General features: G+C 47.1%; 1 protein-coding gene across 6 annotated transcripts in view; it reads right to left on the bottom strand.

Annotated features, from left to right (window-relative positions):
- FIG4 (FIG4 phosphoinositide 5-phosphatase) overlaps positions 1 to 23,105 on the bottom strand; it is a 665,438-nt gene that overhangs the window by 427,402 nt on the left and 214,931 nt on the right. For all 6 annotated transcript variants that reach the window (XM_063917119.1, XM_063917117.1, XM_063917120.1 and 3 more), the window contains exons 8-9: positions 15,465 to 15,593; positions 15,257 to 15,357 (exon numbers count right to left, since the gene is read on the bottom strand). In XM_063917119.1, the coding sequence (XP_063773189.1) occupies positions 15,257 to 15,357; positions 15,465 to 15,593 (230 nt within the window). The remainder of the gene's footprint in view (positions 1 to 15,256; positions 15,358 to 15,464; positions 15,594 to 23,105) is intronic.

Below are 23,105 nucleotides of genomic sequence, written 5' to 3'. Positions count from 1 at the left end.
GGCCAAGGTATCAAAGCTGTAGAACTTCACAAAAGTGTTCTTCCCTGACCAGGTAGCAGCTCAGCAAAGTTGTAAGGCCGAGGCTCCACGGGCAGTCGCCCAGGAAGAACCCACTGATCTCGTAGCATGGGCCTTCAGAGACTTAGGAACAGGTAAAGCTGCCTACACATAGGCCAGTTGAATAGTAAGCCTAATCCAACGAGCAATGGACTGCTTTGAAGCAGGACAACCCTTCTTCTGCGCATCATAGAGCACGAACAAAGAATCCGTCTTTCTGATCCGAGCTATCCTATTGACATAGGTCTTCAAGGCTCGCACAGCATCCAATGCCTCCAGAGGAGCAAAAGAACCAGACGGAATCACAATATGCTGATTCAAGTGAAATGCAGGGACAACCATCGGCAGAAACTGCTGTCTAGTCCGGAGCTCTGCTCTGTCCTCGTAAAAGACCAAGTATGGACTTTTACACGACAAATCCCCCAATTCTGAGACACGTCGAGCAGAAGCCAGGGCCAGTAACATCACCGTTTTCCACGTGAGGTACTTGTCTTCTACCGACATCAGAAGTTCAAACCAGGAGGACTGTAGAAAATCCAACACATTCACATCCCAAGGTGCCGCAGGCGGCACAAAAGGAGGTTGGATGTGGAGAACCCCTTGCAAGAATGTCTGAACTTCTGGCAACACTGCCAATTTCTTCTGGAAGAAAATGGAGAGGGCTGAAATCTGGACCTTAATGGAACCCAGAAGTAATCCTTTATCTACACCAGCCTGCAGGAAACATAAGAGACGTCCCAAGTGAAACTCAGCAGGCGAATATGTGCGCTCCTCGCACCAAGAGACATATCTCCTCCAGATATGAGTGTTTTGGCATCACCGGTTTTCTTGCCTGAACCATGGCAGCAATAACCTTTTTGGAAAGGCCCTTGTGAGCTAGGATGTTCCGCTCAGCCTCCATGCTGTCAAACGATGTCGCCGTACGTCCGGGTAGCCGAACGGTCCTTGTTGAAGAACACTGCTTCTTAGTGGCAGAGGCCAAGGGTCTTCGACGGACATGTCCAGAAGATCTGCGTATCACGCCCTTCGAGGCCAATCCAGGGCAATCAGAATTGCCTGGACTCTTTGATTCCTGATTCGCTTTAGCGCCCTTGGGAGCAATGGAATCAAAGGACATAGGTAGACAAGGCCGGTAAAGGCTAAGGCGATGCCAGTGCATCCACTGCCCTCACCCGAGGGTCCCTAGTTCGCAAGCAATACCAGGGAAGTTTCTTGTTGAGACAAGAAGCCATCAAGTCTATCCGCGGGCAGCCCCACCGGTTTGATGACCTGCTGGAACACCTGCTTGTGGAGACCCCACTCCCCCAGGTAGAGATCGTTATAACTCAGGAAGTCCACTTCCCAGCTGCCCACACCTGGAATGAAGATTGCTGACATGGCTCTTCCATTTATTTCCGCCCAGAGGAGTATCTTTGATACCTCTCGCATGCAGGCTCTGCTTTTTGGCCCTCCTTGGCGACTGATATACGCCACCACTGTGTCGTTGTCCGACTGTACCTGGAACACGTGATTCCTGAGCAGAGAAGAGGCCTGAAGCAGAGCATTGTAGATCGCCCGAAGTTCCAAAATGTTGATCGGAAGGAGGCTTTCGTGGTTTGACCACCTGCCCTGGAACTGCGCCCCTTGGGGACAGCTCCCCATCCCCTTAGACTCGCATCTGTTGTGGGGAGGGTCCAATCCTGAATCCCGAAACTCCGGCCTTCCAGTAGGTTGGTGGACTGTAGCCACCACAGGAAGGAAATCCTGGCCTGAGGCGACAGCTGAATCATCCGGTGCATCTGTAGATGTGATCCGGACCACTTGCTCAGGAGATCCAACTGAAATGTTCTGGCATGGAACCTCCCATACTGGATTGCCTCGTATGAGGCGACCATCTTTCCCAACAATCTTATGCAAAGATGGATGGAAACATGAGTAGGACGGAGCACCATGCGGACCATCTCCTAGAGTGTTCTCGCCTTGTCCTCTGATAGGAACACCTTCAAGGCCCCAGTATCCAACAACATCCCCAGGAACAGGAGCCTCTGAGTTGGCTCCAGATGGGACGTATGTAAGTTGAGAATCCACCGATGGTGTAACAGAAGCTGGATAGTGCGGTCAATATGGAGCAACAAAAGCTCCTTGGATCTTCCTTTTATCAGAAGATTGTCCAGGTAAGGGACAACACTGACCCCCTGGACCCGGAGTTGGAACATCATCTCCACCATCACTGTCGCGAATACCCTCAGGGCTGTAGACAGGCCGAAAGGCAGAGCCAGATTTAGAAGTGATTGTCCATCAGGGCAAACCGTAGGTACGCCTGATGAGGCTGCCAAATCGGAATATGGAGGTAGGCAGTCTTGATATCCAAGGAGACCATGAATTCCTGTTCTTCCAGGCCCGCAATCACTGCTCGCAGGGATTCCATTTTGAACTTGAACACCTTCAAATAAGGATTTATGGATTTGAATTTAAAATGGGTCTTACCGAAAACAGGTTGGAGTAAAACCCCTGGCCGCGGAATAGTATTGGTACTGGAACAATGATGTGGGACTGGAACAACTTTTGGATGGCCTGTTGTAACGTAACTTGCATATCCTCCAAAGCTGGTAAGCTTGATTTGAAAAATCATTGGGGAGGAGTACTGTTGAACTCCAGCTGGCAGCCTTGAGAAATGAGACTTCTGACCCAGGAATCCTGGCAGGAGGTCTCCCAGACGCGACTGAAGTGATTCAGTCGAGCTCCCACCTCAGATCCCCTTGGGGTGGGTGGGCACCATCATGTTGAGGCCTTAGCGGAAGCAGAACTGGTGGTCTGTTCCTGAGAGCTGGTACTTGCAGGCTTTCTGGACTTAGATCGAAATCTGTGAGATCGAAAGGACTGGACCGACGGCCCCGGGTAAGAGCGTCTCGTCGGCAGGGCCCCAGAGGGGAGAAATGTGGATTTCCCAGCTGTAACTTTGGAAATCCAGGTATCCAATTCAACCCCAAAGAGCCATTCCCCAGAAAAGGTGAGGGATTCCACACTACGTTTGGATTCTGTATCTGCAATCCACTGACGCAACCACAAGGCCCTGTGCGCCGACAATGCCATGGCAGAAGTCGTAGCATTAATGTTCCCCATTTCCTTGAGTGAATCACAGAGCACATGTGTAGTGTCCTGAATGTGTTTTAGGAGGGTCACCATAGTAACCAAGGGCATATCCCCCGAGAGGCCCCCCTGGATTTGAGTAGCCCAGGAATGAATGGCATGGGTCATCCAGCAACCCGCAATGACCGGCCTTTGTGAGACACCGGCTGCCATGTAAATAGATTTGAGTGTAGTCTCTATTTTCCTATCCCCTGGAGTCTTCATGGTAAAGAGGCCCGCGGAGGGCATCACCGCCTTTTTGGACAGGCAAGAGACGGATACATCAACCACTGTGGGTTCCGGCCAAAATTTTCTACCTTCAGGAGCAAATGGGAAAGTGCGCAAACATTTTTTGGACACTTGGTATTTTTTGTCTGGATGTTTCCAGGCCAGCTTAAATAGGTCATCTAACTCTGTAGAGTCAGAGAAAGTGACATTAGGCTTATTTTGTACAAAGAAAAACGATTGCTGTGACGCAGCGTCCTCTAGAAAGAGCTTTAAATCGTCCCGAATAGCCAGAATTAAGGGTTCAATACCCTGAGCAGAATCAGGATCCCCACTAATGGGATCCAAGTCATCCCCATCCTCCTGTATATCCTCGTCTGTATCAGAGAGTAGAGCAGGTAATCCATGTTTCTGTGAACCTGCATGAGAGAGGGGGGGCTGTGCATCTGCCTAGCAGCTAAATCTGCAACAGCTTGTTGTAGTAGCGGAGTCTTCTGAACATTAGCAGTGAGCTGGGATGACATCTCTGACATCATAGGTTTTAGAGACCCTAGCCAGTGGGGCTCTGGACCCTCTCCCCCAGTCCCTTCACTGGTTTGTGAAGATTGGCTGCATTGTTCACATGAAACAGAATCAGTAGATAATAGAGAGACTCTGGTGTGGAATACACTGCACAGCTTGTGTTTACCCATGTTTCACAGTAAGCACAAAAACATACCCACAGACAGATATATTGCAAGCCTGCCCTACTGTATGTGAGCAGAGACACAGAGAGAAGGACACCAGCACACCCTGAGCTGTACAGCCCAAGTGAGGCTGTCAGCTCACTATATTACAGTAAACACTAACAATTTCTGTCCTAAAGAGGACCCAGATAGTGTACACAAGCGGTATTCCCCCTTTGCTACACCCTGTACATGTATATCCAGCGTGGCTGAGGAATCAGGAAGCGCTATATGTGCTGAGAATGGCTGCAGTAAGCAGAGGAAGGTACCAACACGCCTCAGGTCCCGCTCTGATGTAGCTCCGCCCCCTCCAATGGCTCCGGCGTTACACTAATATATTATACTGGCAAAGTCTCCATATAGCTTAAAAACATTACAACAAGTGCTAGTCAGAGCGGTTTTGTGCCAGCCTACACAGGGGATCTTAGCGGGACCCCCCCCCAGGAGGGTCCCATATGCCGCGCCCGTGGTCAGACGCACAGTAAACCGGTGGACCACCCTAGCGGGGCCCCCGGTGTGTACTCACCACCGATGTCACCTTCAGGCAGCGTTAGGGGTGTGTGGCGTGCTGCGGCTGCGACAGCTAAGGCGCAGTGCCCCGCTGAACAACAACCCCTCAGGACGGGGAAGCGGCTCTGCACCTCATAATGCCGGTGACCGCCCCCCCAAGTCCCACGGTGCAGGTATGCTGTTGACTAAACAGCATACTGAAAATAATAAGATTTTACTTACCGATAAATCTATTTCTCGGAGTCCGTAGTGGATGCTGGGGTTCCTGAAAGGACCATGGGGAATAGCGGCTCCGCAGGAGACAGGGCACAAAAAGTAAAGCTTTTTCCGATCAGGTGGTGTGCACTGGCTCCTCCCCCTATGACCCTCCTCCAGACTCCAGTTAGGTACTGTGCCCGGACGAGCGTACACAATAAGGGAGGATTTTGAATCCCGGGTAAGACTCATACCAGCCACACCAATCACACCGTACAACTTGTGATCTAAATCCAGTTAACAGTATGATAACAGCGGAGCCTCTGAAAGATGGCTTCCTACAACAATAACCCGAATAAGTTAACAATAACTATGTACAATTTATGCAGATAATCCGCACTTGGGATGGGCGCCCAGCATCCACTACGGACTCCGAGAAATAGATTTATCGGTAAGTAAAATCTTATTTTCTCTATCGTCCTAGTGGATGCTGGGGTTCCTGAAAGGACCATGGGGATTATACCAAAGCTCCCAAACGGGCGGGAGAGTGCGGATGACTCTGCAGCACCGAATGAGAGAACTCCAGTTCCTCCTTAGCCAGAGTATCAAATTTGTAAAATTTTACAAACGTGTTCTCCCCTGACCACGTAGCTGCTCGGCAAAGTTGTAATGCCGAGACCCCTCGGGCAGCCGCCCAAGATGAGCCCACCTTCCTTGTGGAGTGGGCCTTTACAGATTTAGGCTGTGGCAGGCCTGCCACAGAATGTGCCAGTTGGATTGTGCTACAGATCCAACGAGCAATCGTCTGCTTAGACGCAGGAGCACCCATCTTGTTGGGTGCATACAATATAAACAACGAGTCAGATTTTCTGACTCCCGCTGTTCTTGCAATATATATTTTTAATGCTCTGACAACGTCCAGTAACTTGGAGTCCTCCAAGTCACTTGTAGCCGCAGGCACTACAATAGGCTGGTTCAGATGAAATGCTGACACCACCTTAGGGAGAAAATGCGGACGAGTCCGCAGTTCTGCCCTGTCCGAATGGAAAATCAGATATGGGCTTTTGTAAGATAAAGCTGCCAATTCTGACACTCTCCTGGCAGAAGCCAGGGCTAGAAGCATGGTCACTTTCCAAGTGAGATATTTCAAATCCACCTTATTTAGTGGTTCAAACCAATGAGATTTTAGAAAATCCAAAACTACATTGAGATCCCACGGTGCCACTGGAGGCACCACAGGAGGCTGTATATGCAGCACTCCCTTCACAAAGGTCTGGACTTCAGGGACTGAAGCCAATTCTTTTTGAAAGAAAATCGACAGGGCCGAAATTTGAACCTTAATAGATCCCAATTTGAGACCCATAGACAATCCTGATTGCAGGAAATGTAGGAATCGACCCAGTTGAAATTCCTCCGTCGGAGCACTCCGATCTTCGCACCACGCAACATATTTTCGCCAAATTCGGTGATAATGTTGCACGGTTACTTCTTTCCTTGCTTTAATCAAAGTAGGAATGACTTCTTCCGGCATGCCTTTTTCCATTAGGATCCGGCGTTCAACCGCCATGCCGTCAAACGCAGCCGCGGTAAGTCTTGAAACAGACAGGGACCCTGCTGAAGCAAGTCCCTCCTTAGAGGTAGAGGCCACGGATCTTCCGTGATCATCTCTTGAAGTTCCGGGTACCAAGTCCTTCTTGGCCAATCCGGAACCACTAGTATCGTTCTTACGCCTCTTTGCCGTATAATTCTCAATACTTTTGGTATGAGAGGCAGAGGAGGAAACACATACACCGACTGGTACACCCAAGGCGTTACCAGCGCGTCCACAGCTATTGCCTGCGGATCTCTTGACCTGGCGCAATACCTGTCCAGTTTTTTGTTGAGGCGAGACGCCATCATGTCCACCATTGGTCTTTCCCAACGGGTTACCAGCATGTGGAAGACTTCTGGATGAAGTCCCCACTCTCCCGGGTGAAGATCGTGTCTGCTGAGGAAGTCTGCTTCCCAGTTGTCCACTCCCGGGATGAACACTGCTGATAGCGCTATCACATGATTCTCTGCCCAGCGAAGAATCCTTGCAGCTTCTGCCATTGCACTCCTGCTTCTTGTGCCGCCCTGTCTGTTCACATGGGCGACTGCCGTGATGTTGTCCGACTGGATCAACACCGGTTTTCCCTGAAGCAGAGGTTCTGCCTGGCTTAGAGCATTGTATATTGCTCTTAGTTCCAGAATGTTTATGTGAAGAGACGTTTCCAGGCTCGTCCATACTCCCTGGAAGTTTCTTCCTTGTGTGACTGCTCCCCAGCCTCTCAGGCTGGCGTCCGTGGTCACCAGGATCCAATCCTGTATGCCGAATCTGCGGCCCTCCAATAGATGAGGACTCTGCAACCACCACAGAAGAGACACCCTTGTCCTTGGAGACAGGGTTATCCGTAGGTGCATCTGAAGATGCGACCCTGACCATTTGTCCAACAGATCCCTTTGGAAAATTCTTGCGTGGAATCTGCCGAATGGAATTGCTTCGTAAGAAGCTACCATTTTTCCCAGGACTCTTGTGCATTGATGTACAGACACCTTTCCTGGTTTTAGGAGGTTCCTGACAAGCTCGGATAACTCCTTGGCTTTTTCCTCCGGGAGAAAAACCTTTTTCTGAACTGTGTCCAGAATCATCCCTAGGAACAGCAGACGAGTTGTCGGCATTAACTGGGATTTTGGAATATTCAGAATCCACCCGTGCTGTTTTAGCACTTCTTGAGACAGTGCTAATCCCATCTCTAGCTGTTCTCTGGACCTCGCCCTTATTAGGAGATCGTCCAAGTATGGGATAATTAATACGCCTTTTCTTCGAAGAAGAATCATCATCTCGGCCATTACCTTTGTAAAGATCCGAGGTGCCGTGGACAATCCGAACGGCAGCGTCTGAAAACTGATAGTGACAGTTTTGTACAACGAACCTGAGGTACCCCTGGTGTGAGGGGTAAATTGGAACGTGGAGATACGCATCCTTGATGTCCAAGGATACCATAAAGTCCCCCTCTTCCAGGTTCGCTATCACTGCTCTGAGTGACTCCATTTTGAACTTGAACTTCTTTATGTACAGGTTCAAGGACTTCAGATTTAGAATAGGCCTTACCGAGCCATCCGGCTTCGGTACCACAAAAAGAGTGGAATAATACCCCTTCCCTTGTTGTAGAAGAGGTACCTTGACTATCACCTGCTGAGAGTACAGCTTGTGAATGGCTTCCAAAACCGTCTCCCTTTCGGAGGGGGACGTTGGTAAAGCAGACTTCAGGAAACGGCGAGGTGGATCCGTCTCTAATTCCAACCTGTACCCTTGAGATATTATCTGCAGGATCCAGGGATCTACCTGCGAGTGAGCCCACTGCGCGCTGTAATTTTTGAGACGACCGCCCACCATCCCCGAGTCCGCTTGAGGAGCCCCAGCGTCATGCTGAGGCTTTTGTAGAAGCCGGGGAGGGCTTCTGTTCCTGGGAAGGAGCTGCGTGTTGCTGTCTCTTCCCTCGACCTTTGCCTCGTGGCAGATATGAATAGCCCTTTGCTCTCTTATTTTTAAAGGAACGAAAGGGCTGCGGTTGAAAAGTCGGTGCCTTTTTCTGTGGGGGAGTGACTTGAGGTAGAAAGGTGGATTTCCCGGCTGTAGCCGTGGCCACCAAATCTGATAGACCGACTCCAAATAACTCCTCCCCTTTATACGGCAAAACTTCCATATGCCGTTTTGAATCCGCATCACCTGACCACTGTCGCGTCCATAAAGCTCTTCTGGCCGAAATGGACATAGCACTTACCCGTGATGCCAGTGTGCAGATATCCCTCTGTGCATCACGCATATAAAGAAATGCATCCTTTATTTGTTCTAACGACAGTAAAATATTGTCCCTGTCCAGGGTATCAATATTTTCAATCAGGGACTCTGACCAAACTACCCCAGCACTGCCCATCCAGGCAGTCGCTACAGCTGGTCGTAGTATAACACCTGCATGTGTGTATATACTTTTTTGGATATTTTCCATCCTCCTATCTGATGGATCTTTAAGTGCGGCCGTCTCAGGAGAGGGTAACGCCACTTGTTTAGATAAGCGTGTTAGCGCCTTGTCCACCCTAGGAGGTGTTTCCCAGCGCTCCCTAACCTCTGGCGGGAAAGGGTATAATGCCAATAATTTCTTTGAAATTATCAGTTTTTTATCAGGGGCAACCCACGCTTCATTACACACGTCATTTAATTCTTCTGATTCAGGAAAAACTATAGGTAGTTTTTTCATACCCCACATAATACCCTGTTTAGTGGTACCTGTAGTATCAGCTAAATGTAACGCCTCCTTCATTGCCAAAATCATATAACGTGTGGCCCTACTGGAAAATACGGTTGATTCGTCACCGTCACCACTGGAGTCATCGCCTGTGTCTGGGTCTGTGTCGACCGACTGAGGCAAAGGGCGTTTCACAGCCCCTGACGGTGTTTGAGTCGCCTGGACAGGCACTAATTGATTGTCCGGCCGCCTCATGTCGTCAAACGACTGCTTTAGCGTGTTGACACTATCCCGTAGTTCCATAAATAAAGGCATCCATTCCGGTGTCGACTCCCTAGGGGGTGACATCCTCATATTTGGCAATTGCTCCGCCTCCACACCAATATCGTCCTCATACATGTCGACACACACGTACCGACACACAGCAGACACACAGGGAATGCTCCTAACGAAGACAGGACCCACTAGCCCTTTGGGGAGACAGAGGGAGAGTTTGCCAGCACACACCAAAAGCGCTATATATATATCAGGGATAGCCTTATAATAAGTGCTCCCTTATAGCTGCTTTGTTATATCAAATTATCGCCATAAATGTGCCCCCCCCTCTCTGTTTTACCCTGTTTCTGTAGTGCAGTGCAGGGGAGAGACTTGGGAGCCGTCCTGACCAGCGGAACTGTGAGAGGAAATGGCGCCGTGTGCTGAGGAGATAGGCCCCGCCCCTTTTCTGGCGGGCTCGTCTCCCGCTATTTAGAGAAATTAGGCAGGGGTTAAATATCTCCATATAGCCTCTAGGGCTATATGTGAGGTATTTTTAGCCTTTATAGGTAATCATTTTGCCTCCCAGGGCGCCCCCCTCCCAGCGCCCTGCACCCTCAGTGACTGCCGTGTGAAGTGTGCTGAGAGGAAAATGGCGCACAGCTGCAGTGCTGTGCGCTACCTTTTGAAGACTGCAGGAGTCTTCAGCCGCCGATTCTGGACCTCTTCTGTCTTCAGCATCTGCAAGGGGGCCGGCGGCGTGGCTCCGGTGACCATCCAGGCTGTACCCGTGATCGTCCCTCTGGAGCTTGATGTCCAGTAGCCAAGAAGCCAATCCATCCTGCACGCAGGTGAGTTGACTCCTTCTCCCCTCAGTCCCTCGCTGCAGTGATCCTGTTGCCAGCAGGAATCACTGTAAAATAAAAAACCTAGCTAAACTTTTTCTAAGCAGCTCTTTAGGAGAGCCACCTAGATTGCACCCTTCTCGGCCGGGCACAAAAATCTAACTGGAGTCTGGAGGAGGGTCATAGGGGGAGGAGCCAGTGCACACCACCTGATCGGAAAAAGCTTTACTTTTTGTGCCCTGTCTCCTGCGGAGCCGCTATTCCCCATGGTCCTTTCAGGAACCCCAGCATCCACTAGGACGATAGAGAAAACAAAGAAGAAAAAAAAATTTGAAGAAACTCCGTGGAGCTCAGAGATGTGCATCCTCTCCTGAGGGCACTTTTTTCTAAACTGCCTGTGGGAGGGGGCATACAGGGGAGGAGCCGGCACACCCAGTTGAAGAAATTTAAAGTGCACTGGCTCTTTTGGACCCCGTCTATACCCCTTCGTACTAGATTCCCCAATATCCCTTGTGGATGCTAGAGAAAGTCTCATTACATTACATGCCATGCTCAGCCTCAGTCAAGGTGTGAGCTATAAGTGGATCCTGACTCTTTGGGTGGGATTCAAATGATATATCACGCCCAATTTTTTTTCTAAAATGGTCTCTGTTATCGCGCATATTGCGCCCATAGTGATCAGGTTTAGCTGTGTAAAGGGTTGGGTGCTTCCCTACTTCAGGGGTAGTGAGTTGAAATAATGATACCACACCCCTGAGGGCAGAAACAGAAAGGGTGTGGAAAGGAGTGAAAAGAATTGAATCCCGCCCTTTGTCTTCTACATAAAGTCACTCAAATGTTAGTCATGTTTTTGGGGCATATTTATTATACACATTTAGTGAGAAATCAGCCGAAAAATCGGGATATACGTAAAATGTAAGTACCTCCTTAAAGTATTACAGGGGTTCTGAAGCAGGTATCAAAGATATCTGCTGTGCTTTCCCTGTTTCCCACCGCAATAGCGATGGCGTTAGTCATTGCACTCTATGGGCCACGTATCACACAATTACCTGGTAGAGGGACTGTCTGGATCCCGTCCCAGTAAAAGTCACTGGTGCACGCGCTGTCTATTATTATTATTTATTTATTACCAGTTACTTATACAGCGCACACATATTATTATATATATTATATATTTGCCCCAGTGGAGCTTACAACCTTTATTCCCTACAACAGACCTGGGCAAAACGTCGATCGCGATCTACTGGTAGCCTGCGGAGGTCCCGCAGGCAGATCGCAACCAACTTCAGAAAAAGCACCACTGTAGTGTATTAATCCTCTGGCGCTTCAGGGGCCTCAGCATTTCCAGTAGTGTAGCGTGGGTTTTGTGGGTGACGTCACCCACGATGGGAAGAGCTGAACAATTTGGATCCAGTGTGCAGCCAGCGGGGGCAGTTTTATACGGCCTACCCAGCGGGAGCCGTGGGAGCAGCCTGCCCAGCGGGAGCCATAGCGGGAGCCATGGGAGCAGCCTGCCCAGTGGGAGCCATAGCTGGAGCCGTGGGAGCAGCCTGCCCAGCGGGAAGCCACAGCGGGAGCAATGAGAGCAGCCTGCCCAGCGGGAATACTTGTCAGGTAAGTTCTATCCTCTGGCTGGGACATGCTGCACAGGGGAGGGAATATGAGGTGTATGCTGTTCTGCACTGAGGGTAGAGGTTCTACACAAGTGGAAGAAGTATTCTGCAGGGGGGGGGGTAATTGTGTGGATGGGGGGTTCTCACAAGTGGGGGGTTCTGTACAGGGGGTCAATTTAATATAGTTTTTATTTTTTTGTGGGGGACAATTTTTTTTTTCTTTTGTGGGGCAATGTGTTTGTGGTTTACTTCTGTGTGGGGCAATGTGTTTGTGGTTTATTCCTGTGTGGGGCAATGTGTTTGTGGTTAATTTATGTGTGGGGCAATGTGTTTGTGGTTTATTCCTGTGTGGGGCAATGTGTTTGTGGTTAATTCCTGTGTGGGGCAATGTGTTTGTGGTTTATTCCTGTGTGGGGCAATGTGTTTATGGTTTATTTCTGTGTGGGGCAATGTGTTTGTGGTTTATTCCTGTGTGGGGCAATGTGTTTGTGGTTTATTCCTGTGTGGGGCAATGTGTTTGTGGTTTATTCCTGTGTGGGGCACAGTGTTTATTGCTGTGCAGGCAAAAGCGTAATTTTGGACAGTCCCTACACCCAGTGCAGCGAGGTCACACCCCTTTTTATTCTGATAAGCACCCTTATCCCGGCACGCACCTGCAGCACATAATAATGTCCCACCCGGGTAGATCAAGGAAGCTTTTCAGCTTTCAAAGTACATCGCCAACCCCAAAAGTCCGGCCACCCCTGCCCTACCACATGTACACGCATTCATGCTAGGGTTAATTTTGGATTGTGGAAGGAAACCGAAGTAACCGGAGGAAATCCAAATAAGCACGGGGAGAATATACAAACAGTTAGGGCCGTGGTGGAAATCGATCCCATGACCTTAGTGCTGTGAGGCAGTAATGCTAACCATTACACCATCCGTGCTGCCAGTATAATACTAATGATGACTCAGGGAGATATTGGTAATATTTTTAATACTTCTGGGTGGAGATTAATTTCAGAATAGTGGCAGAAATTCTGTTTATCAAGTCTAAACCTCAATAAATAGTAAATGGGCCCCTTTATGTTGTATTTTCCTTCTAATACACTAATATCTGCATTCCCCATAGTGTCCTCTATGCTGTTTTTTACATAATTGTGTGTGTTTGTATAGAGAGAGAGAGAGAGAGAGAGACTCTCTGTCATCAGGTAGGTAGCGTGGTGCTTAAATCCAGCTGCCTTTGAGGGGGCGACATTCAGAGATTTATGGGTGCCAGAATGAAATTATCTTTCCTCACCCAAAAAGGTTGTGGTGCCCCTGCAAGTTACCACTATTCAGTAACAAGAACAACAGTTAGTACATATCTTTCTTTATAGAAGCATGATCGACATAAGCTTCATAACCTCACACCCAGGTGGCCCATCTGTTGTGAGAAGAGCAAAAGTGAAAAGGCAAAGTACTACAGTACCAACTTTATCTGTTGGACATTTCCACTTCATTAAACTGCACTGTTCTGGATGCCTTTGCATGCCTGACTGTCATTTAAGATATAAATTAAGGGAACATCAAGACTTAAGCAGCAAAATATCCACGTTAATGAAGTTGAAATACAGGCAAAACCAAATGTACATGTCCACAGATTCCATTTTCTAAAGATTTTCATTTTCACAATCTACTCATTGTTTAGAGCATCTCAGTAGTGTTAATGGACACATGTATAGTCTACCTTATAACATTTAACACTGTAAAGTATACTAAGATAAGAAGATACCAACAGAACTTTATACTGCCAGACGTATGAGCATGCATTTCTGCTCCTCTAGGACCTTCACTTGGCAAAGAGACACATCCTAAGTCACTTCATAAGAGTTACTGCAAAATACCAAGCGGCTGATGGAGAGCTGTACACAAGTCAGGAGCATTGTTCTAAATGCAGATATTCATATGTCAACAGGTCTATCTATCTAGGTCAGATTTTATTTTACTTGATGGTTTATAAGTGGCTGCTTTTACGCATCCAGCAAAACAAGTATAAAGCATTGTTATATTTGTACATGTAATAGATATGCCTGAAATTGGGGAACATTCATTACTAGGCAGAGTCAACAATAACTGGTGTATATTAAATATTTTCTGCCTGAATTTCAAACAGAAGATGTAAAACTAGTACAAACTTTATATGTTTGTGAGCTTAAAGAATATTATTTTGCAATTTTTAATTTTTCATATACAGTGCATCCGGAAAGTATTCACAGCGCTTCACTTTCTCAACATTTTGTTATGTACAGCCTTATTCCAAAATGGAATAAATTCATTTTCCCCCTCAAAATTCTACACACAATACTGCATAATGACAACATGAAAAAAGTTTTTTTTTAGATTTTTGCCAATTTATTAAAAATAAAAAACTAAGAAGTCACATGGCACGCGTCATTTTCCAGTGACTTCTGTGCTGCTGCTGCCAACGATGGACTCCGAAGGGTAAGTTTTGGAAAAATGGGTGCATGGTGTGTTGTGTGGACCCTTCTAGACCCTGGGGGCCTGTATGCACCACACACTGCATCAATTTGAGATACACCACTGACTATGATCAACTATGGGCAACTATTGGCAGTATACAAAGAGTCGTACATAACAAAGTGAAGGCATGTCGTGGGTATGTTGGCAGAGATGCAGGCTAAACTGAATTGTGCATACACAGAGAGTGGTGTCATTTCAAATAGAAATCATTAATCAGGTATAGAGTTGATGCAAGTGTGCTCTGATAATGATTACAGCTATTTACACAAGCATGTAGATCAGTGCTTTCAAATCTTGTCTTCGGGACACACTAACAGTGCATATTTTACAGGTATCCTCACAGAATCACAAGTAAAAATAATTAGAACCATATGTGGATCTTTAAAAATGTGTTGGTCAGTAATTAATACACCTGTGCTTTAGCAAGGAGATATGGAAAACATGCACAATTAGTGTGTCCCAGGGACTGTATTTGAGATGCACTGTTGTAGAGGAGCGGAGCAGTAGTCTGGAACTAATACTGGGCACATTATACGAGATCTGTGTACCCAGCAACATCGCGCACGACGGAACCCAGCGGCAGGGCAGGCATCGGTAAGTGCATACACACACTTGCCAATGCTGCCAGCAACAAATGATAGCGGGGATGGGGAGATGGGGCCATGCTGCATTTGGCAGAATGGTATCATCAACGACATCCTTGACCTGCATGTATGGATGACAGGGATGTAGTTGACGACCCACAGGAGCGAGCATCGTTCATCCCATAGTGCATACACACTGGGCGATATTACAAACGATATCGCTAGGAGAGGTGAAAATAAGAGATATTGTTTAAAATATCGCCTAGTGTGTACGCACCTTAAGATTGCAGGATTACTTTATAAAACACAACTGTAACAACGTACTCTGTATCAATCCAAGACCTCAGAGCTCATACATATTAGTACCTCACAATTTGCTCCCCTCTTTAGAAAACGAGTCCCAGCAAATTTGCTTGATCTTCTGGCCATCAGCGTTACATAGACTGGTCGACCATAAATAAGCAGTTCTTGAATGATTTATTAAGGTAAATGTGTAAATGTGTGAGGAACAAAAAAATTTAAGTAAAGATGGAGGCCTTCATAATTCTCTATTGTTTGGTCATGAAAAGGATACTTGATTGTCCACAAAATCCATGAATTATATGAAGTAACCAGTCGTGATGAACAATGTTTTTTACACACTCTAAGAGACTGCCATTCCACACGTACTTCATGTATGGATCGCTGCATATTCCAAATATACCTGAAAAGATTTTTCAAAATTAATGTTGCTATGATTTTTTTTTATTATTCAAAAATCACATTTTCCCAAATTAATTTTCTTTACCAATCACTTCAATTGTCTACTGGATACAGAGTCTAATATTCATGCATGATTATACCTTGTAAGTGATTTCCCCTTTAAAAAAAACGTCCGAGATCGGCCGACAACCTCAGCGATCTCGGACTGCATTACATCCCGCCGCCAGTATGGTTAGGCGACTGCCGACAGACAAGTATGCAGGAATGGTTGCATGATCAGCCAGACTTAACATTTTAAAGCATTTTCATCTATACACTCTATGGAGTATTAGCAGTGACACATTACGGATTAGGGCCCTCATTCCGAGTTGTTCGCTCGGTATTTTTCATCGCATCGCAGTGAAAATCCGCTTTGTACGCATGCGCAATGTTCGCACTGCGACTGCGCCAAGTAACTTTACTATGAAGAAAGTATTTTTACTCACGGCTTTTTCTTCGCTCCGGCGATCGTAATGTGATTGACAGGAAATGGGTGTTACTGGGCGGATACACGGCGTTTCAGGGGCGTGTGGCTGAAAACGCTACCGTTTCCGGAAAAAACGCAGGAGTGGCCGGGGAAACGGTGGGAGTGCCTGGGCGAACGCTGGGTGTGTTTGTGACGTCAACCAGGAACGACAAGCACTGAAATGATCGCACAGGCAGAGTAAGTCTGGAGCTACTCTGAAACTGCTAACTCGTTTGTAATCGCAATATTGCGCGTACGTCGGTCGCAATTTTAAGAAGCTAAGATTCACTCCCAGTAGGCGGCGGCTTAGCGTGTGTAACTCTGCTACATTCGCCTTGCGAGCGAACAACTCGGAATGAGGGCCTAGATTCAGAGACGCACACAAACCCCATGCAATGCCGATGCTCTTGTAATTGAGCAATTAATTTCCATTGCGCATGTTAAAAAATTCAGAATACTTCTATGGTGCACGTACACACAAAGGTACTGTTGCGATCGGGTCAGGCAGTATTGGAAATGGAGCGGAAAAATTATGGGTGTTCTGGGGTGGTGGAATGGGTGGCCAGCTGAAGTGAGCACGAAAAAAAAAAGTCTTGTGGGCATGTTATAGGAGCATGGTGGGCTTGTCAGTGAAAATGGCTGCGTTCTCAGACGCACAGTCCCTGCCACAGGGACCACTCGGACAGAAAAACTGCACCTGCAAGGCAAGTGCAGGTGTTGATAGTGTGCGCGATGGTGGTGTGTCAGGATTCACCAGCGGTGTTCTATACACCCAAATCTAACTCTCTCTGCACGTTATATCTCCCACCCCCTGCACTGCACATGGTTTTGCCCAACTGCTAACAAATTTGCTGCTGCGATCAACTCTGAATTAGGCTCATTTTCACAGCCATAACACCAACAACAGATGCAAGAGCAGGCGCAGTAGCGTCTATCTCTGAAGCAAGCCCTATATGTTGATCAAGATTCAATAAGTCAATTAACCACTTAACTGATGATTTTCCCTTCAAAACCATTCATACCATTGTTTTTTAGTTCTTTTAATTTTGAATTAATAATATAGTTTAAAGATATTTAAAAAAAAATTATGTAAATATTATATTATGCGCATCTGCAAAACTGATCTCCTCGTCAAAAACTGGGGGACATACTGGGGCGACGCGGTCGCTTGTGATCTGACCATGTCAGTTAAGTGGTTATAGAGAGTGAAAACAAAAATACATTGGAAATATAACGTTCCACAGAATTCAAGAAAAACATAAACACATACAGTAATTACATTAAAGAAATATTTGCCTAGAGCACAACAGAAATCAATATATTATATGTGTTCAGTAATTTGAGGAAAAATGATATCTATTGAGTCTCTGCTTGTTTTCTTAAATTCCTTATAAATGGAGAAGTGGCTTTGTTTCCCCAGTATACTAGGAGTCATGATATCACAGAAAAACTTCTTAAACGCTAAAACAAATGGAATTAAAACTTTGCAATATAATAGGAAATCTTAATAAAAATATAGATGTTTCATTCTGTCAGGTGATCTTTTATTAAATGAAGAAAATAGGATTTTGATACCTACTGGTAAATCCTTTTCTCCTAGTCCGTAGAGGATGCTGGGGTCCACTTCATGACCATGGGGTATAGACGGTTCCGCAGGAGCCATGGGCACTCAAGACTTTTCAATGGGTGTGAACTGGCTCCTCCCTCTATGCCCCTCCTCCAGACCTCAGTTATAGGAACTGTGCCCAGGGAGACGGACATTTCGAGGAAAGGATTTACTTTAAAACTAGTGGTGAGATACATACCAGCTCACACCTCAACCATGCCGCACAACATGGCATTCAACAGAACACACGCCAACAGGCATGAACCAATTACAGCAACATGCTGAAACTAATATAACACAACTTGTGTAACTCTAATAACAAAACTGCAGGTAAAGTACGCACTGGGACGGGCGCCCAGCATCCTCTGCGGACTAGGAGAAAGGGATTTACCGGTGGGTATCAAAATCCTATTTTCTCATACGTCCTAGAGGATGCTGGGGTCCACTTCATGACCATGGGGTTTATACCAAAGCTCCAGTACGGGCGGGAGAGTGCGGATGACCCTGCAGCACCGATTGACCGAACTTGAGGTCTTCATCGGCCAAGGTGTCAAACTTGTATAATTTGTTTTGACCCCGACCAAGTAGCTGCTTGGCAAAGTTGCAATGCCGAGACCCCCCGGGCAGCCGCCCAGGATGAGCCCACCTTCCTAGTGGAATGGGCCTTCACCGACGTCGGTAACGGCAATCCAGCCGTAGTATGAGCGTGCTGAATCGTACCTCTGATCCAACGCACAATAGTCTGCTTGGAAGCAGGACACCCAATCTTGTTGGGAGCATACAGGACAAACAAAGACTCTGTTTTCCGTATTCGAGCTGTACTAGCGACAAATCTTCAAAGCCCTAACCACATCTAGAGACTTTGACTCAGTGAACGTGTCAGTAACTACTGGCACCACAATAGGTTGGTTTATGTGGAAAGATTAAACCACCTTCGGAAGAAAATGTTGGCGAGTTCTCAACTCTGCCCTATCTTCATGGAAGATCAGGTAAGGGCTCTTGTGAGACAAGGCCCCCAATTCAGACACCCGCCTTGCGGATGCCAATTCCAAAAGCATCACCCCTTTCCAAGTGAGAAACTTCAACTCTATCTCTTGTAGAGGCTCAAACCAATCTGATTGAAGGAACTGCAACACCACATTAAGGTCTCATGGTGCCACTGGAGGCACAAATGGAGGCCGGATGTGTAGAACCCCTTTCACGAAGGTCTGAGCCTCTGGAAGAGAGGCCAATTGTTTTTGAGAAAAAATTGACAAGGCCGAAATCTGGACCTTGATTGACCCCAATCTAAGGCCCGCCTCCACACCAGCCTGCAGAAAATGGAGAAAACGTCCCAACTGAAACTCTTCCGTAGGAGCCTTCTTGGATTCACACCAAGATACATATTTTCTCCAAATACAGTGGTAATGTTTCGACGTTACTCCTTTCCTGGCCTGAATAAGAGTGGGAATGACTTCCTTTGGAATACCCTTTCGGGCTAGGATCCGGCGCTCAACAGCCATGCCATCAAACGTAGCCGCGGTAAGTCTTGATACACGCACGGCCCCTGCTGCAGCAGGTCCTCGCGAAGAGGAAGAGACCGAGGATCTTTTATGAGCAACTCCTGAAGATCTGGGTACCAAGCCCTCCTTGGCCAGTCCGGGGCAATGAAGATTGCTCGAACCCTTGTTCTTCTTATGATCCTGAGAACTTTTGGGATCAGCGGAAGTGGAGGGAAGACATACACTGACCGGAATACCCACTGGGTCACTAGCGCATCCACTGCTATTGCTTGAGGGTCTCTCAACCTGGAACAATATTTCTGAAGCTTCTTGTCTACTTGAGGTACTCCCCAAAGACTTGTCACCTCTGCGAAGACTTCTTGGTGGAGGCCTCCTGGATGGAGATCGTGCCTGCTGAGGAAGTCTGCTTCCCAGTTGTCTACTCCCGGAATGAAAATTGCCTACAGAGCCTTTACATGTCTTTCTGCCCAGAGGAGGATCTTCGTCACCTCTGCCATTGCCGCTCTGCTTTTCGTTCCTCCCTGCCTGTTTATGTACGCGAGTGCTGTTACATTGTCCGACTGGATCTGCACGGATGATCTTGAAGAAGATGTACCACTTGTTGAAGGCCGATGCAAATGGCTCTCAATTCCAGCACGTTTATGTGAAGGCAGGCTTCCTGACTTGACCATTTTCCTTGGAAGCTTTCCCCCTGAGTGACAGCTTCCCAGCCTCGGAGACTTGCATCCGTGGTTACCAGGACCAATTCCTGAATCCCGAACCTGCATCCCTCTAGTAGATGAGAACTGTGTAGTCACCACAAGAGTGAAATCCTGGCTTTTGACAACAGGATTATCTTCCGGTGCATGTGTAGGTGGGATCCCGACCACTTGTCCAACAGGTCCCACTGGAATACTCTGGCATGGAACCTGCCAAACTGTTTGGCCTCGTAGGCCGCCACCATCTTCCCCAACAACCGAATGCACTGATGGATCGACACACTTGATGGTTTCAATATCTGTTTTATCATTTTCTGGATTTCCAGAGCCTTTTCCACCAGAAGAAATACTCTCTGAACTTCTGTGTCCAGAATCAGCCCGAGAAAAGACAATCTTGTCGTCGGTTCCAACTGTGACTTTGGATAATTTATGATCCAACCGTGTTGTTGGAGTATTGACAGGGAGAGTGTGATGTTTTGTAACAACTGCTCCCTGGATCTCGCCTTTATCAGGAGATCGTCCAGATAAGGAATTATATTGACTCCTTTTTGACGCAGGAGAACCATCATCTCCGCCATCACCTTGGTGAATACCCTCGGCGCGGTGGAGAGACCGAAAGGTAACATCTGGAATTGGTAATGGCAATCCTGAACCGCAAATCTCAGATAAGCCTGGTGAGGAGGATAAATGGGAACATGCAGGTAAGCATCCTTTATGTCTACAGACACCATGTAGTCCCCAAAGGGGTTACCATGGTGGTTGAATATCCAATGATGGAATACTCGATCATATATAAAATGTGAAACAAAAGAACACAATGTGTAGTATGTATGTACTACACATTGTGTTCTTTTGTTTCACATTTTATATATGATCGAGTATTCCATCATTGGATATTCAACCACCATGGTAACCCCTTTGGAATGATGTTGTTGAAAGAAACCGTTATATGAGGATATCTACTGTCCCTCATATTATACCTGACTCTTCGCCGGGAGACAGTACAGCTAAGTATTTGTTTTAGCACTCTCACATTTACCATCACTGCTTGAGCGATAGCGCCATCTAGTCCACACCACCACTACTCCTTCTGTTTCATTTTTTGGACTATCTGGGATAAGTCCACCGTTGGATCTAGAAGGCAGCAATCGTTTCACTAGAAGCGCCATTAAGGATTTCACCCCTCTTTTTTCAAACCATGTAGTCCCCCTCCTCCAGACCGGAAATCACTGCCCTCAGTGATTCCATTTTGAACTTGAATCGTTTCAAGTAGAGATTCAGAATTTTTAAGTTTAGGATCGGTCTGATCGAGCCATCCGGCTTCGGAACTACAAAAAGGCTTGAATAAAACCCCTCCCCTTGTTGCGACAAAGGTACCAGGACTATGACCTGATCCTGACATAATTTTTGGATTGCCGCTGTTAGTGCTTCCCTTTCCGTAAGAGAAGCTGGCAAGGTCGATTTGAAAAATCGGCATGGGGGAACGTCTTGAAACTCCAGCTTGTATCCCTGAGACACTATTTGCAACACCCAGGGATCTAGGCCAGACAGAATCCAACCTTGGCTGAACAGTTTGAGACGTGCCCCCACCCGAGCGGCCTCCCGCAAAGGAGCCCCAGCGTCATGCTGAAGATTTGGCAGAAGTAGGAGTAGACTTCTGCTCCTGGGAATCTGAAGCCGCTGTGGACTTCTTTCCCTTTCCCCTTCCCCTACCTGCAAAGAAGGAGGAACCTCTCGCTTTCTTGTATTTATTGGGCCGAAAGGACTGCATGTGCGGGTGATATGTCTTTTTTGCCGGTGCAGGCGCATAGGGCAAAAATGTCGACTTACCTGCGGTAGCCGGCGAGACTAACACATCCAGTCCATCGCCAAATAAGGCCTCACCTTTATATGGGAGAGCCTCCATATTTCTTTTGGAATCTGCATCCGCGTTTTACTGGTGAATCCACAACGCCCGCCGAGCCGATACTGCCATGGTAGCGGTTTGTGAACTCAAGAGTCCAATATCTTTCATCACTTCTAGCATGTATGCGGCAGCGTCTTTGATAAAGATGAAATACTCCTTAAGTTATGGAATATCAATCATGTCAATTTCTGATGACACGCTTTCTGACCATTTTTCAATAGCGCGACTCACCCACGCGCAAGCAATTGTGGGCCTGAGCAGCGTACCATTAGTAACATAAATGGATTTCAATGTAGTTTCCATCTTTCGGTCTGCCGGCTCTTTTAGTGAAGCCGTGCCAGGTGCAGGGAGAATTACCTTCTTTGTCAACCTGGACAGTGCACGGTCTAAAACAGGGGGTGACTCCCATTTTTTCCTGTCCTCCACCGGGAAAGGATAAGCTATCTGAATTCTCTTGGGAATACAAAATTTGTTTTCGGGATTCACCCACATCCTTTCAAAGAGAGTATTAAGCTCGTGGGAAGGAGGGAAAGTGACCTTGGATTTCTTTTCTTTATAGAAATAAGCCTTCTCCTGAGGTACAGGAGTGGCTTCCGTGACTTCCAGAACTTCCCTTATAGCTACAATCATATATTGTATATTTTTTGCCAATTTATGATCTATTTCTCTGGAGTCACTATCGTCGACACAAGAATCAGTGTCTGTGTCAGTATCAGTATTCACAATATTCGCAAATGGTCTCTTATGTGACCCAGAGGGGTCGCCTGTGGATGGAAGAACAGAGCCCTGAAAAATCACATCCTCCACAGATTTTCTCCAGCACTCAGCATGAGATTCAGACCTATCTAATCTCCTATTGATATGATGCATACTATCACGTATTTCTTTCACCCATGCAGGCTCTTGGTGTGCCGGTAGCGCCACCACATTACACTTCTGTGTCCCTAAAATGGTTTCCTCCGGGGACATGACATGTCTTACACACGTGTACAACACACACACAGACACACTGGGACTTATAGGGGACAGACCTACAGTAAAATCTGTCAGAGGGACACAGTTTAGGAGCAGCCAGTTCACAACCCCAGCGCCAGTATCTAATGCCTGTGAACACAGAATGCCCACTGACATGCAGCGCTTTTTACACAGTAAAAATACACTTGTAAAGCACCAAATTCGCTTGTGCCCCCCCCGTTTTGCACCCTGATACTTGTAGTCAGAAGTGAAGGAGGACCAGCGATGTCTCTGCAGCCTGAGAGAGAAAATGGCGCTGAGCAGTGAGCTGGCTGCCTGAGG

Source organism: Pseudophryne corroboree, chromosome 4 (genome assembly GCF_028390025.1).
Source record: "Pseudophryne corroboree isolate aPseCor3 chromosome 4, aPseCor3.hap2, whole genome shotgun sequence".
NCBI classification, from domain to species: Eukaryota; Metazoa; Chordata; class Amphibia; order Anura; family Myobatrachidae; genus Pseudophryne; species Pseudophryne corroboree.
The sequence above is the reverse complement of the archived record's forward strand: the minus strand, read 5'-3'. Positions and strand labels throughout refer to the sequence as shown.